Raw genomic sequence first — 17,589 nt, 5'->3', positions numbered from 1 at the left:
CTGAAGAACTATTGATCTGTGTCATTGAAGAAATCTCTATCCTGGGAGGTCTGGGTACCAATGAAACCACAGGTTGAGATTTTTTAAAAATAGTAATTAGCCAATCCTTTCAACTTCTAATTTTTAAAAAATCAGCTCTGTGGTCACCAGTAAGTGTTTGAACAAGTAACCTCTTAGATTATTTATTTTCATTACTTCACTCCATTTATTAAGCACCTACTATGTGAAAAGCAGTGAGCTAAATACTGGGAGGAGATAATAAAGCAAAAAGAAGATATAGTCCCTGCCATCAAATAGATTATAGTCCAGTAGGATATGGTTCAAAAAAGATAGCCATAGTGTGATGTACTTAGAAGGTGATCAGCCATATAATTTAATGTGTCACAATTATAATATGTCATGTTATAATATAAGAACGTAATATATTTTTACAGTAGCTATACCATAATGTACTTATTGTGAGTACATGAGAGACTAGCAAAATAAAGTGCTAGGTGGGGTGATGGTTACCAGTTGCAGACACTATCTGTCTGGTGGTCAGGTGGTCGGGTTAATGATTCAACAGTCTCACAGAAGAGAGCTAATAATAACTCAAATCATTTCTTTTCTCTGGGTCTCAGTTTCCTCCTCTATAAAATGGGTTGGACTAAGGAAGGAAGGGAAAAAGCATTTATTGAGTGCCTGCTAAGTACAAGGCACTGTGAGAAATACTTTACAAATGTCTCATTTGATCCTGACCACAACTCTGAGAAATGGATATTATCATTACCGCATTTTACAGTTTAGGAAAATGAGACAGACACAGGTTAAGTCTTGTCCAAAGTCACATAGCTAATAAAAGAATCTGAGGCCAGATTTCAATTCTGGTGTTCCTGACTCTAGGCTGGCACTTGATTCCCTTAAGGTGACTGAATGATCTCTGACGCTCTTTCCAATTCAAAAATCTATGATCCTCTGATCATAGATGGATTTATGAAATTTTTATACTTGGTTCCACTTTTAGGAGTGTTCCCTCCACTGATACAAATGTGTAGGTCAACTACATGGAGCAGCTAAGTGGCTCAATGAACAGAGTAGTGGGTGTGGAGTCAAGAAGACTTATCTCCCCAAGTTCAAATCTGGCCTCAGACACTTACTGGCTGTGTGACTATGAGCAAGTAACTGAACCCACTTTGACTCAGTTTCCTCATCTGTAAAATGAGCTAGAGAAGGAAATGGCAAACCACTCTAGGGTCTTTGTCAAGAAAACCCCTAATGGGGCCATGAAAAATTGAACATGCTTGAATATATGAATAAATCCTATACTGAGGCTCCTTTGCTAAGTGTGCCAGAGACTTCCCCTAGATCTTTTACTGTTAAAAGTACATAGCTCCTGGGCAAGTCCCTTGACCCCCATTGCCTAGCCCTTACCACTCTTCTGCCTTGGAACCAATACCCAGGATTGATTCCAAGACAGAAGGTAAGGGTTTAAAAAAACCAAAAACATATATAGACTGGGGGCAGCTGGATGGTTCAGTGGATTGAGAGCCAGGTCTAGAGATGGGAGGTCCTACGTTCAAATGTGACCTCAGATACTTCCTAGCTGTGTGACCCTGAGCAAGTCACTTTACCTCCATTTGCCTAGCCCTTACTGCCTTAGAACCAATACATAGTATTGGTAAGGATTTAAAACTTACCAGTATTGTTACTTTTATACTGACATATGAAATTACAAAGGTGGCATTTTAGGAGTAAATGACTCCCCAAGCACATCATTGCGTTTCAGCTTCTGCTTTCAGTGTTTGGGAAAGTCCATTTAAAGCCCACTACCCTCTGAGAGAGCCAGTGTGGTTTACCTTACTACTCTTTCAGAGATCAAGAAATACGGCATTAGTCACAGGCAGATTTTTCAGGTTCTTTACCTCAGAGAGACCTTCAAGTTCCTGATTCTTGACCCTCTTAGATCTTGAAGTGGTAGAGGAAGACAGAGTCCAGCAATCAATTTCTGTCACCTATTTAAATGGGAAGCCCAATGGGTTTCCCAAGGGTGAAGTCTGTCAGCTCCCATATCACTTGTAGAACCACTCTGCTTAAAGTTATGTTTTAGGATTATTAACAGTGTTTACCGCATTCTCCAAGGAAGACTTGTTCTGAGGCTTCCACCATGTTTTCAAGGTGATCCAGGGTTATGGAAGGCTGGGCCAGGGCAGCACACAAGCTCTAGCAGGTCCTCCCAAGCTGGAGAAGTTTCAAGTATGCACCCAGCGTGGCTGTTGTTTTGTGGACCAGCCTACCTGAGTTTTGAAGCAAAGTGGCGTCAGGGTGATAAAGTTTGCTAAGAGATTTAATTATTTGTTTATTCCCCAATTTGAATTGCTTTTGTAATTTTTGCTATCTTTTTTTAATTGAATTCATTTCCAGATATATATATATATATTTTTTTCTTCCCAGAGAACCATTTCCTCTAACAAAGAATTTAAAAAGGTAAAGAAGAAGGGAAGCTAGATGGCTCAATGGATAGGGAGCCAGACCTGGGTCTAAATGTGGCCTCAGACACTTCCTAGCTGTATGACCCTGGACAAGTCACTTAATCCCAGTTGCCTAGCCCTTTCTGCTTTTTTGCCTTGGAACCAATACTTAATATTTTTTTTAAGTTTATTTAACTAATTGATTTAGAATATTTTCCCATGGTTGCATGATTCATGTTCTTTCCCTCCCCTCTTCCCACCCCCCTCCTGTGGCCAATGAGCAATTCCACTGGGTTTTATGTGTATCATTGCCAATACTTAATATTAAATCTAAGGAAGAAAGTATGGGTTAAAAAAGATAAAGAAGAGTAAAAGGAAATTCAGCAAAATTAGCCAAACATCAACCAAATAGATAGAATAATCAATGTTAAAGCCAGGAGGAAAGATTTCTTTTTTGTACATTTGAAAAACCAGCTACTGAATTATGAAACTAACTAACATTTATATAGTGCCTTAAGGTTTTCAAAGTGCTTATATTTATTATCTCATTTTGTCCCTATAACCACTCTGGGAGATAGATACCCATGTTTCAGATGAGAAAAGTGAGACAAGCAGAGGTAAAGTGACTTACCCAAGGGTCATTGTCATCATCACCATTTAAAAACAACAACAGCTAGAACTTACATCACACTTTAAAGTTTGCAAAACACTTTAAAATATCTCATTTGAGCCTCACAATGCTCTGAGGTAGATACTATTATTGGCAATTAAGTGGTGCAGTAGTTAAAGCAATGGGCCCAGCATTTAGAGGACTCGAGTTCCATTGTGACTTCCAACACTTACTAGCTGTGTGACCCTGGACAAGTCACATAACCCTGTTTACCTCAGTTCTTCATCTGTAAAATAAGCCAGAGAAGGGAAAGCCAAACTAATATATTTGCCAAGAAAATCCCAAATGGGAGCATAAAAAGTCAGACCCCAAAACTAAAAGGACTCAACAAATGACCACAAGAGTATAAAGAAAAGGAACCTTTTAAAACTTCAGCATTCTGTCAAATGCAGTGACCAGGCATGAGTTCAGAAGATTTCTGGTCAAGTATACCTCCTCACTGTTGTTAGAGAACTAGCAAACCAGGGACCTGGAGGGAGGCACAGATTTTCAGGAGCTGGTAGTTTGTTTTGCTTAGTTATAATTTTTTTCAAGGTAGTCAGGTGCTGGACCTGGAGTCAGGAAGGTGCATCTTCCTGAGTTCAAATCCTGTTTCAGACACTTAGTAGCTGTGTGACCTTGGGCAAATCACTTACCCTGTTTGCTTCCATTTCCCCATCTGTAAAATGAGCCAGAGAAGGCAGTGACAAGCAACTCCAGTATCTTTGCCAAGAAAACCCTAAATGGGCTCATGAAGAGCCAGATACAACAAACAACAACATTTTTTTTCATAAAAGAAAAGCTCTATGTATTTGTTTTGTGGGTGGTGTCAAGGAGAAATGAAAATGATGTGACTCTAAAGTTAAAAACACAAATGAAACTTGAGAGGCAAACAGAGACAGAGAGAGAGAGAGAGAGAGAGAGAGAGAGAGAGAGAGAGAGAGAGAGAGAGAGAGAGAGAGAGAGAGAGAGAGAGAGAGAGAGAGAGAGAGAGAGAGAGAGAGAGAGAGAGATGGAGGGAAGGAGAGAGGGAGATAGGGGCAGAGAGGGACAGGGACAGGGAGAAGGGAGAGACACACAGAGAGACAGAGAGAGGGGGGAGACAGAATCTGATCAGTGCTGAGACCGATCATGATTTCTGAGGACAAAGCTTCAGTCCCTCCTCTCCACCAAGATGTGGTAGATTACAGGTACAGATTGAAACTTACTTTGGGAATGAGTAGGAAAGTCATTGCAAAGTTACTGAGAAGTTTTAAGAAAAGGATAATCCGCAAATCATCTAACTATATTTCTGTCTTCCCCCAAATAAAAAATACCTTTTTAAGAAAACCCTTACCTTCTGTCTTGGAATCAGTTTTAAATATGAGCAATAAGGGCTAGGCAATTGAGATACATTACAGGGTTACCCATCCAGGAAATATCTGATGTCAGATTTGAACCTAGGACTTCCCATTTCCAGGCTCTCTCTATCTACTGAGCCACCTAGCTGTCCCTAAAAATAAATAAATTAAAAAAAATAAGCAAATAAAGAAATAAATAAAATGATTCAGAGTTTTAAATGACATGAAATTTTGTTTGTATACGTTTCAATCTTATTTATTCCTCCTCACCCATTTTAATGGAAATGTAAAGGAAGATTAGACAGGGAATTGGGACATTTGGATTCTAGCCTTGGTTCTGCAGCTTTGGGTAAATAATGATGCTTCTCTATTTCTTCATCTGTAAAATGAACAGGTTGAACAAAAAAAAAATCTTCCACTTCTAAAATTCCACGACATCTAATTTTGACCATTCTTTCCCCTGGGAAAGGATATTGCTTGAGCCTTTATTGGGCTGCTAAATATAATAATAATTTACCGATAAGCTGGATGGTTCCGTGAATGAATTGCTGGAAAACATGGTAAACCACTTAGCTTCAGACTGTTTTCAGAATAAGCAGTTTTCATACTAGGGCTGCCTGACTGCCAAGCCTACAGACTGTCAGTTTGAGTGGAAGAAAGAAGCACATGAGATTACTGCTTAAATGCCAAAGAATCTCTGTGGTTGTCAGTTTCCAAGTCCATCGTACAAAATTTCAGAAGCTGCTCAGTAGCCCAGATAGTTTGATGGATACGATTCTTGCCTTGGTTTCTGTTTTCAATTTCTCTGCTGGTTCATGATTCCTTTGACTTCAAGAATATGAGTTATGCTAACAAACCTCTCTGACCATTTCCCTTGCCCAACTCTGTTTTTCAGTATTAGGTAAATACAGTTAGCCAATAGAAATATGGGCAAGGCATGATTTTAATTTTTTTCCCGTAGCATCCTGCTTGGATATTCTAACAAGACATAATGGAGGGCAGTACTTTCATAGAGTTGCTTTTTTCCCTTAAGGACTACTTGAGCTACATCACCCACTATACCGTTGACACCGAATGATTTCAACAAAGTTAAAATCGAGGGCATAGTTTCCGTCTTGACATGACTGACTCATCTTGAGTTGGTAATGAGTGTGGACATTCCAAGCCCCTAAGTAAACAGAGACAAATGTGCTCAGTAAACAGTTTGAGAGAAGACCAGAGTTCAAATCCTTAAAACGCATATCTCCTGAATGGAAGGGCAACTGAAGACAACATCTCTGAATTCTGGGGAAGATGTTAAGGCATAGTGAAAAGAAAAGATGGAGAATTGGAAAGATTACATGTTCTTTTGGATTTGTGAAGAATTAAAGTCCATCCAGATTCAGGGATATAGAAGTCTTTGTATAAAAAGATTTTGTCCTTCATTAGAAAGTAGTTTTATCTACTCAAGTTACTGTCCTGCTCAGAAGAATAAAAGCTCTGGAATGAGGAAAATTTCATCAATTCAATTCAACAAATATTTATTGAAAGTTAATAGTATGCCAGGAATTCTACCTCTCCAGATTCCTTTAAGTTTCAATTTGTGTCCCTGTGAAGCCTTTTCTGTTACCCCCCCCCCCAAGCTCCCTCCCCACCCCACCCCCCAAAACCACATTGTTAGTGTTTTTAGCTGTCTCACATTATTGTATTTATCTCTTTGTGTTTGCCCCCATTCTGTGTAAACTCCTTTGGTCAGGACTCTGGGATCAGAAGATTGGTTTTCAACCTGCTTCTGATGCTCATTACTTTTGGGACCTTAGGCAAGACACTTAATCTCCCTAAGCCTCAGTTTCCTCATCTATAACTTAAGAAAGTTGGGCTGGATGGCCTCAGAGGTTCCTTCCAGTTCTAGATCTATAATCTTATTAACAAGAAGATTTTTTTCTTTCCTTTTTTATCCCACTACCTAGTACAGTTCTGTGCAATTAGTAGGTGAATGACTGCAGTTTTTTTTTTTGAAACATAATTATTTGAATACAATGTTGACCAGTATAAGACCTCTGCCCTCAAGAAGGTAGGGAAAATAAGATGGGGGCCCCATATAATGGTCATGCAGGTGTATTACGTGATAGTGCATTAATAAAGATGATTAGGGGAAAAAAATTAAAGGGGGAGGGGTGGGGATAGCTAGGTAGTTAAGTGTATTGAGAGCCAGTCCTAGAGATGGGAAGTCCTTGGTTCAGATCTGGTCTCAGACACTTCCTAGCTGTGTGACCCTGGGCAAGTCACTTTATCCCCATTGCCTAGCCCTTACCACTCTTCTGCCTTAGAACTAAAAAAGTATTGATTCTAAGATGAAAGGAAAGGGATATAAAAATTAATTTAATTTAAAAATAAATAAAAGTATGTGGGTAGAATTTGGGGCTTTGATAGTTTAGATTTTATAACATTTTTTCAAAGAGTGTGGTAACATGATTTGTGGTCTAGGAGCTGCACACATTCAAGCCATGATGGAAGGGGTGGGCTGGGGAGGGAGATCAAGGAAAGCATCCATTCATCTTGCTTTCTGTTGTTGTGGTCCCTTCTGCAGCTTGTGAGGGCATTGAACAAAACAAGTTGTTAGGGAAAAGTTAAATTATTAACTAAATTAGGGTTTTGTCATGTGGAATGAAACTCAGTCATTGCAGAAAGTTTCTGCTAGTAACTGATTCTTTTAGGCTTCCAGTACTTGGTCTTTTTTCAGTGTGCTCCATCACTGACCAGGATTTCATCAACATTGTTGGTTGTTGACCCACTGTGCCCTCAGACTAGGCTCATATAGTTCACTCTTATTAGCAAAGTAGAGCAATACTTTTCTATAGAAAAGAACAGGATATTACATGATGAGACAACAGTAAAAGCAAATATTGGTTCAAGGGAATTTGTTGATGGCATAGTCAGGTGGGTTATGGCTAGATTATTGTCTAGCAGAATCAAAATGCTGTATTCCAACAAGGACTTTTATGAAAGATAATGTTGGTAAGCTTGACCCAAAGAAAAACTCTCCCTTTTCCCCTTTCTACAAAGGTATATAGTATTATATATATATATATATATATATATATATCATCATCATCATCATCATCATATATGGTTGGTTTATTGCTTAATTTTTCTGAATTTTTTTTTTGCCTTTCCACTTTTTTGTTAAGAAAGAGCTCTCTGAATAGGGGATTCAAAGGGATATATTCTGAAATGAAGATGATATATATAACAAAAGACCAAGTAAAGTTTTTTTAAAGACAGCACTGATATGTAACAGAATAATTAAATTCAAAAATGGATAGGAACTTAAGATTTAGATTGTTAAAAACTGGTCCAAAAATCAAGAAATATATACATACACATATGTAGGTAATGTATATATAACTTTGGCTACTCTTTTTTTAGGGACTAATATTTCATTGTAATTTACTTTCCCCTATATCAAACTATTATAATTCTAACAAGGTCTGTTTTAGTTTTATATCTGTATTTGTATATTATAAAATAGATTATTATTATATAATATTAATATTATAAAATGTATATTTTTAAACCCTTACTTTCTGTCTTAGAACTAATACTGTGTATTGGTTTCAAGGCAGAGAAGTGTGAGGGCCAAGCAATAGGAGTTAAGTGACTTGCTTGGGTGTCCCACAGCTAGGAACTATCTGAAGTCAGATTTTAACCTCTGTCGACCTCATTCTCAATCCCCTGACCCAAAAGGTCCTACCTACACTAATGCATTGCTAGAGGAGTTGTGAACTGATCCAACCATTCTGGAGGGCAATTTGGAACTATGCCCAAAAGGCTATAAGACTCTGATCCAGTAATACCACCACTCTGTCTGTATCCCCAAGAGATAAAAAAGGGTGGGAAGACCCACTAGTACAAAAATATTTATAGCTGCTCTTTTTGTGGTGGCAAAGACTTGGAATTTGAGAGGATTCTACCAATTGGGCAATGGCTAAGAAATTGTGGTATTTGATGGTGATGAAATACTATTGTGCTGTAAGGAATGATGAACTGGAGGATTTCAGAAAGAGCTGGAAAGACCTCCAGGAACTAATATGGAGTGAAATGAGCAGAAACAGGAAACTACTGAACACTGTAACAGCAATATTGTGGAATGATCAAATATGAAAGACTTGGCCACTCTCAGCAATACTATGATCCAGAACAATTCTGAGGGAGTTATGGCAAAGAATGCTATCCACCTCCAGAGAAAGAACTATTGGAGCAGAAATGCAGATCAAAGCTTCAAGTTTTCACTTCAGTTTATTTAGATTTTTATTCTGAGGTTTTAGTTTTATATGATTATCCTCTCATAAAAATGAACAATATGGAAATGTTTTCCATGATGATACATGTGTAATCCAGATGAAATTGCTTACCAGCTCCAGGAGGGGAAGGGAGAGAGGGGGAATTTGAGTCATATAACTTCAGATAACTTATGTGAAAAATTGTTATTACATGTAATTGGCAAAAATAAAAATATCTTTCCCCCCCTCCAAAAAAAAGGTTCCACCCAGAGGCATTGAGGTGGCTCAGGGGGTTCAAATTTGGCCTCAGACACATCCTAGCTATATGACTCTAGGCAAGTCACTTAACCCCAGTTTGAAACCAATATTTAGTATCCATTTTAAGACAAAAGATAAGAGGGGTTTTTTTTGGTTGTTGTTGTTGTTTGTTTGTTTGATTTGGTTTGGTTTGGTTTTTTTAAAAAGGTCCCATCCAGAATTACTTCTGTCTCTTTGCTGTTAATAATTTTGTTTCCATCATGCCAAAGTATACTTATACATTGATATTAAATTTTTGAAAAATGTTTTCTCATTCAGATTTGCAATTATGTGGGGCCAGCAAAAGTTATTGTCCAGTTGGTCACCAATGGGAAGCATGTCCACCTACATGCTCACAGCCTGGTGGGAAAACACTGTGAGGATGGAATCTGCACTGTGACTGCTGGACCCAAGGACATGGTGGTGGGGTAAGTGATGGGGTCAATAGGGTGAGGGGGAAGGGGAGCCTTTAGAAAGGAGGACCAGAGAACTTCCTAAAGGCCTTTTTGGTAGAAGTCCCCTTTTCAAAGACTTTTCCAGAGAGCTAAGTATTCTTGCCATCACCTTAAAGGCCTCTCTCTCCATCATTTGCCTGGCACATACAAGGCAGCTAATAAGGGTTTGTTGATTGGTTGGGGCTTCTAGTTTACTCAGTGATTTTTTTCACGAATAAATTAATTTTCAGTAACAGAACAAACATTTGGGGAAATCTCAGAAAGGAGAAATAATTAGGATTGGTGTCTACTCCCTGCTGTTCAGAAGGTACCAAAGAACAAGAAGCATCAGGTTTTTCTTTTGGCATTTACTAGACTCATACTAAAATAAGTGTGCTTTATTAGTTCAAGAAATAATTGGGCTTTTTTTTTAATTTTAGAAGTTTACTAGAAATAACTTGAATCCCAAAGATGAAAAAAATCAATGAAAAAAATTAGGATCTTTTGAAATTTCCTAATCCTGATTTAAATCAAGTTTATGCTGAAATCCCAGTTAATCTATGCTCTTCATTCAAAAGAGAGAAATTGCTTTAAATCACTGTAATTAAACTTCTAGTGGCATTGCCGACATTGAGTTGAGATCAAGTTTCAGGTTGGCTATTTAGTCGAGAGAGTTTGCTTTCATGTGCTCTAGCTAGAGAGAGCCACTTCCTTTTAAGTCACTAAAATCAGACTCTTTTGATGTAAAAAATCCTCCTGCATTGAAGGAAGAAGCTTAACTTGATATTAGAATTTCAAATTTGCTTTATCTGAACTTGTCTTTTCAACATCCTCTTGAAAGACTGAGCCTGTTTCCTGTCACCCATCATAGGTGAGTCACCTCGATCTGTTCAGGAACTCCCTTCCTGTTCCTAATTGACCTCTGAGAGGTTTCAAAAGCCAAGGAGTTGTTGAAATTGAAGACTAATTGAACATTTAATTATGGGTCTGCTGGTTTATTAAAACAGTCTCTTATTTATTGGAAATATACTCCCATTTAACATATAGTCATTATTTCTAGGTTCAGAGTTTTTTCTTTCTTAGGAAGCTATCAAAGAAGTTCCTTTGAAATTTCCAGCACATTGAATAGCTATGGTGTGCCAGTAAATTTGCCTCTGTGATATGACATGGAGGTTTTTTAGGAAGTTGTCAAAGGAACAGAGGAACTAGAAAGTTAATAACCTGTGGCTGTGGTTATTCACTCTCACCTCACCACTAGAGAAGCAATGGGCATCTCTTCTTTGGATAAGGACTTACTGAGAACCTACTATGTGCCAGGCACTGTGCTGTGTGCTAAGAATTCAGAGATAGAAAGGAAACAGGCACTGTCCTCAAGGAGCTTGCATTCGCCAGTGCAAGTGTTCTTAATCTTGTCTGTGTCATGGACCCTGTTGTCCATCTGGTGAAGCCCATTCTCAGAATGGTGGCTTTAAGTGCATGAAGGAAAATATTTTAAATTACAAAGGAAACCAATTATACTGAAATGCAATTATCAATATATTTTTAAGAAACATATTCATGGACGCCAGCAAGAGAACCCAACTAAAGGCAGGAACAACATGTGTTCATGTAAATGTAGAAGATGCCATTGTGGTGAAGTTATGAAACATCATGGAGCATGGGCTCACCAACTGGGAGATGTCAAGAACAGCAGAAGCCACATTCTATAAACATGGAGAATCCTTAGACACTGAAAGAGGACACTTTCCCACCTTAAATAAAATAACCCTCCCCACAAACAAGCAAATGAAAATAGTCCCTTCTATTTGGGTTCAGATTTGGATTCTAGGTTTAAGCCAGAGTGACCATATTTTGTTTTTTCCCAATCCCATGGGAACAAGCTAAAGAAGATGCCACCTTCAGGTTGATTATTGCAGTCCAGGGAAATCTTGTTAAGCTTTTTTTGACTTAAGATCAGCTTTTCAAAATTGATTTCTAGCTCATTGTAAAATTAGGTTGACAACATGCCCTTTCTTCTCATAATTCCTCAAATGAGCATCTGCTTTGTGTACGCATATCAGATTATTGTTTGATATAGGTATTAACTTCTATTTAATGAGATATTAAATTCTACTTAAACATATATTCAATTCCCTGGAAGCATTTGAGGGAGGCCATAATATATAGAAAGATGGCATACTGGAGGGAGTCACTTGGAGTCAGGAAGACCTAGACTCAAGTTGCCTGCTTCTGCAGCATCCTAGCTTAGGTGACATAGCCTCTTGGTTCAGTGAGCAACTATAAATTTTTTAAAATAATATTTTCTTTTTCCCCACTATACATAGAGACAAGTTTTTAACATTCATTTTAAGAAAATTTTGAGTTTCAAATTCTCTACCTCCCTTCCCACTCCTTTCCACTCCCCTGACCTCGCTTCTTCACCGAGACAGTAAGCAACCTGATATAGATTTTATGTGTCAAGAAATTGTAAATTGTCAGCTCATTGGGATTGATAGAAGGAGCATCAACATTGGGAGTTCCTAACACCAATGAAATCATAGATCCAGACTGAAAAACAAGTAGTATCACAATGAACAACTCACACAATTGGGAACCCCTTCTGCTATTTAGTTCCCAATTTGGTTATGTTTCTATTATGCTTAGACTAGATCAGGGGTTCTCAATCTTTTTTGTGTCTTGGATCCCATTAACAATCTGGTGAAGCTTATGGACCCTTTCTGAGAATAATAGATGTTTTAAAAATTCACAATTGAGGGAAATGCTACATTTCCATTAGAGGTTAGTGAAAATAAAGGTGTAATTTTTTCCCACATAATTTCACAGATAACCTCTCCCTAAAATCTATCCCTGTGCCCCTTGGGGGGGGGGGGAATTCAGGTTAAGATCCCCTGAAGGAGATTTTCTCTAAAGTCTTTTACCTCCCAGAGTTCTGTGATTCTTTGTTTATCCTGAAACAGCATAAAGTAAAATGAGTAACTTGCCATAGGTGTGTTTGTGCCAGCATTTTACAATTTTGAATTAACCAGCAAGAAGGTGATTTTTCCCCCCCATGAAACACATAGAGAAGATGACACTTAGATTCTCCCAGCTGGTTGGTCCATTTCATTTGTAAGTGATGGAATCATGCTATTTATTTAGTCTGCTGCAGGGATCTCTCTGTCTTCTTTCTGGATTCGGAAGGGCAGCAGCAAAATGGAAGAGAATGCCATCAAATAAATAAATAAATAAGTCCTTAGCTAATTAAAAACTGAAACAATACGATGTCTGTGATACCTTCTCTCGGCGTCACTGATGAAATGTGAAGCAGTTTCCATTTTCAGAAGCACAATGGAAGAATAGTTTTATTAGTTTTCAACAACTAGCTAGGTCTTTGTGAATGTGGTCAGATTAGTTTGGTGGAGCTTGGTGTTTTTTTTTTGGTTTGTTTTTTTTTTTTGGTTTGTTTCCTGGGGTTTTTAGTTTGAAGAAAACGAGAAATAAAAACACAGAAGTTGCTTTCTTTGTCCTTTTGAAATTGCCCAGCTATAATAGGCATAGTTTGAGGCTTTGTAGGGTTGTTAGCCTGTTGGCTCAAAAAGTGTAGTTCTCTGGGTTTTTCAATTGCTATAGTTGAGTTTCTTTAGATGTTTCAGACTGCCCTCCCTCCTAGCAAAGTATCCTGCTTTCTACTCTTTTCCTTACTGTGTCTGCTTAGAGCAGGGGGTCTTTTTAAAAATCATGAGCCCTTCTTCAATTCTTTTTTTCAATTATCTATTTTTTCAAGCATTCATTTTTTCATTTTCAGAAATGTGTATGTCTTTCTGTACATTGGGCCCCCTCTGTCGTCACTGAGACTGGAATCGTGACTGATCATTGAGTTGACCAGTCTTCTCAGATCTTTCAAAATTGTTTGTTTTTTCAGTTAGTGTTAACGGAATAAATTGTTTTTCATGTTCTGCTCACTCCACTTTGTATCAATCAATAATAAGGGATAATAGTAATGTAGCAGTTAGTATGTATTGAACATTTTGATGTTTGCAAAGTACTCTACACATGTTAACTCAAATGATCCTCACAGAAACTCTGTTGACATGGGATCAGTTATTACTCTCATTTTGAAGATGAGAAAATTGAAAAACTCAATGACTGTCCCAAGGTCATACAGCTAGTGAATATCTGGGACAGGATTCCAACTTAGATCTTCCCGTCTCCCAAGTCTGTGCCTCCTAGCTGTCTCAAAATCCCAAACCATTTCCTTTCTCATTTCTTACCACATAGCATAATATTCCATTACATTCATGTGCCATAATTTATCATTCCCCAATTATGGATACTCCCTTAGACTTCCAGTTCTTTGCTACTCTGAAAGGAATTACTTTAAATATTTTTTGTATGTAGAGGATCTTTTCTTTTTTCTTTAATCTCTTTTGGGTAGAGACCTCATAATGGTCTATGAATTGGCCTAACAGTGGTATTACTGGGTATAGACCAAATAGTATATTGCTAGGCAAAAGATATTCACAGTTGAGCCACTTTGGGGGCATAGTTCCATATTGCTTTCCAGCACAGTGGTACCAGTTAATAGCTCTACCAACTGTCCATCAGTATGCCTGTTTTCAGGTAGCCCCTTCAACATTTTGTGATTTTCCATTTTTGTGGAAAATGTTACTTGCATTTCTCTAATTATTGGTGATTCAAATCATTTTCTTCCTAAAAACTTGGTTTTCTTCCTTTGGAAACTGCTTCTTTATATACTTTTCTCATTTATATCACTTGCATAATGGTTCTTATTCTTATAAATATGAGTCATTTCTTTGGTTTGGAAATGAGACCTTTATTAAAGAAAACTTGACATAAGGCAGGGATTCTTGACCCCTTTTGTACCATGGACCTCTTTGGCAAGTCTGATGAAACCTAACAACTTCTCAGAACAATGTTTTTAAGTGAATAAAATAAAATACCTAGTATTACAAAGGAATTAAATTCTGTTCATGTGCCATACCTATCAAACTACCAAAAAACTTTTTTATAGAATTAGAAAAAATTATTACAAAGTTCGTTTGGAAGAACAAAAGATCAAAAATATCAAGGGAAATAATGAAAAAAAAAGTGAAAGATGGGGGCCTTGCAATACCTGGCTAAGAGACAGAAGGGAGGATCAATGGAATAGACTTGGGGTAAATAACCTCAATAACCTAGTGTTCAATAAACCCAAAGACCCCAGCTTCTGGGACAAGAACTCACTATTTGACAAAAACTGCTTGGAAAATTGGAAAACAGTAGGGGAAAAATTAGGTTTAAATCAACATCTTACACTCTATACCAAGATAAATTCAAAATAAGTAAATGACTTAAACATAAAGAGTGAAATCATAAATAAATTAGGTGAACATAGAATAGTATACCTGTCAGATCTGCAGGAAATGAAGGAATTTAAGACCACGCAAGAGATAGAGAACATTGCAAATTGTAAAATGAATGACTTTGATTATATCAAATTAAAACGCTTTTGTACAAACAAAACCAATGCAACCAAAATTACAAAGAAAGCAACAAACTAGGAGAACATTTTTATAACAAAACTCTGACAAAGGTTTAATTTCCCAAATATATGTCAATCTACAAAAAATCAAGCTATTCTCCAATCAACAAATGTTCAAGGGACATGAATAGGCAATTTTCATATGGTGAAATCACAACTATCAATAAGCACATGAATCCCTTCTGATTAGAGAAATGCAAATGAAACCAACTCTAAGGTACCACCTCACACTGAGCAGATTGGCCAATATGACAGCAAAGGAAAGTGATAAATGTTGGAAGGAATGTGGCAAAATTGTGGCACTAATACACTGCTGGTGGAGTTGTGAATTAGTCCAACCATTCTGGAGGGTAATTTGGAACTATGTCCAAAGGGCTTTAAATGAATGCCTGCCCTTTGAATACCACTGCTGAGTTTGTACCCCAAAGAGATAATAAGGAAAAAACATGAACAAAAATATTCATAGCTGCTCTCTTTGTGGTGGCAAAAAATTGGAAAATGGGGGGTATCCATCGATTAGGGAATGGCTCAACAAATCGTATTATCTGATGGTGATGGAATATTATTGTGCTGAAAGGAATAATGAACTGGAGGAATTCCATGTGCACTGGAAGGACCTCCAGGAATTGATGCAGAGTGAGAGGAGCAGAGAACCAGGAGAACATTGTACACAGAGACTGATACACTGTGGCACAATCAAATGTAATAGATTTTTCTACGAGCAGCAATACAATGATCCAGGACAATCCAGAGAAATTTAGGAGAAAGAACGCTATCCACATCCAGAGAAAGAACTGTGGGAATAGAAATGCATTAGAAAAATAAATGATTGACCATGAAGTGCAGTAGGGATATGATTATGGGTTTGATGTTAAAAGATCACTCTACTGCAAATATTAATAACATGGAAATAGGTTTTGAACAATGATACTTGTATAACCCAGTGGAACTGCTTGTTGACTTTGGGAAGGGGGAGGAGAAAGTGGGGGCAGGAGGGATCATGAATCATGTAACTATGGAAAAATATTTTAAATAAAATAGAGCACAATTCATGAGCCTTCTGAAAATTCACCCTAGAATAAGAACTTTCTGGTTTAAAAAATTACTAGGTTTTTTTCCCCTATAAAAAAAAAAAGTAGAGAGATACTGACCCTTTAGTCAAGTCAATATGTACCTATATGAATGTTTACTGTTGCTGCTGACATTCCAAATAGTGACGCCAGTATTTTGGCCCATAATTGGGAAAATCATTTGTTGTTTAATATGTCTTTAGCAGCAATAGCCTAGAGGTTCACCAGATCACCTCACATGTTGCTTCTTTAAAATTTCTATGTCTTGGCTTTCTTGCTTTCTCTTTATGTAGCTTTCTTTCTGTCCATATGTCTGTGGATATGTCTTTGTCACTATCTCTGCATTCTATGCCTTTCTCAAGATCTCTCTATCTTTCTGTCTCACCATCTCTTTTTCTGCCTTTCCATCTGAACAATGTTCAACCTCCCTTAATTAACTGAGAAAAGTAAATAATTAATAGTTTCATATTTCTCTGGTAGAAGCCATCAAATTATGTTGCTCTTAGGTGACCACCTCAATGATTGTGTGACTTTGAGAAAGACACTTGATTTCAGTTTGCTTGCATATAAGGAGGAGATGAAAATACTGCCTTTGAGTTAGGCATTTCGTAAGGCTTAAAATGCAGTGTAAACTTGAGTTATTCTTCCATTCATCCATGTCTCTTAATAAGAAATAAAAGCTTCCAAACCACTATTCTACAAGTATTACCTCAATCCCGAGAGCACGTTAGTACTGCTGAGAACAATAGCCTGGGTTCTAATAAAATCTAGCTCCAGAACCTAGAATCTAATTCCACATATTCCATTCATTGCTAAATGAAATGTGGGATTCATTTTCCTTCAAAGCATTAGCCAAATCTTCCTAAAACAGTTGCTTAGTTTTATACTTTGGAAAGAAGTTTCTAAATGCACAACAGAGGGAGAAATAAATAATTTTGAAAGAGTTGAAATTCCCTTGCTTCATTAATTTCAGTTTCACTCTAGAATAGTACCAACTTCCAGCAGCAAGTGGTTGGTTGATTCCTTGTGTTTATTTAAAGGTTTGCAAATCTGGGAATACTTCATGTGACAAAGAAAAAAGTATATGAAACATTGGAAGCACGGATGACAGATGCCTGTATACGGGGGTATAATCCTGGGCTCTTAGTACATCCAGAACTCAACTATTTGCAACCAGAAGGTGGTGGAGAAAGACAACTCACAGGTGAATGAATATCTTTGGTTCTCCCTTTATTCCATTGGTGTTACATCTATCAGGCTGCTCACTCCTATAGTGGATGCCACAGGAAGAGGAGACTCAAGACTTAGTATGTTGCTATTTGGACAGTTCTCTGTTGATTTTTTTGCATACTATTGCAAATTGTCAGAATTTGACGTGATTTGAGCCATTAACTAGTCCAACTCCCTCTTTTTTCATGTATGAGCTCCCTGTGGAAGAAAAGGGGCTAGATGCCTTACCCAAGACTAAGCATGTAGTAAGTAATAGCAACAGGATCCAAATTCAGGTCTTCTGCCTTGAAATCAAATGGTCTTGCTCATGTGCAATTAATTAGGAAGATGCATTCAAGT

The 17,589-nt window shown here is 37.5% G+C and overlaps 1 protein-coding gene across 8 annotated transcripts in view; it reads left to right on the top strand.

The window, feature by feature from the left end:
• The window catches only part of NFKB1 (nuclear factor kappa B subunit 1), a 167,646-nt gene that overhangs the window by 111,470 nt on the left and 38,587 nt on the right, over nt 1-17,589 (top strand). For all 8 annotated transcript variants that reach the window (XM_007495877.3, XM_056803144.1, XM_007495876.3 and 5 more), the window contains exons 6-7: nt 9,275-9,423; nt 17,061-17,224. In XM_007495877.3, the coding sequence (XP_007495939.1) occupies nt 9,275-9,423; nt 17,061-17,224 (313 nt within the window). The remainder of the gene's footprint in view (nt 1-9,274; nt 9,424-17,060; nt 17,225-17,589) is intronic.

The sequence above is a fragment of the Monodelphis domestica genome, chromosome 6 (genome assembly GCF_027887165.1).
Source record: "Monodelphis domestica isolate mMonDom1 chromosome 6, mMonDom1.pri, whole genome shotgun sequence".
In the NCBI taxonomy this organism is placed as follows: domain Eukaryota; kingdom Metazoa; phylum Chordata; class Mammalia; order Didelphimorphia; family Didelphidae; genus Monodelphis; species Monodelphis domestica.
The sequence above is the reverse complement of the archived record's forward strand: the minus strand, read 5'-3'. Positions and strand labels throughout refer to the sequence as shown.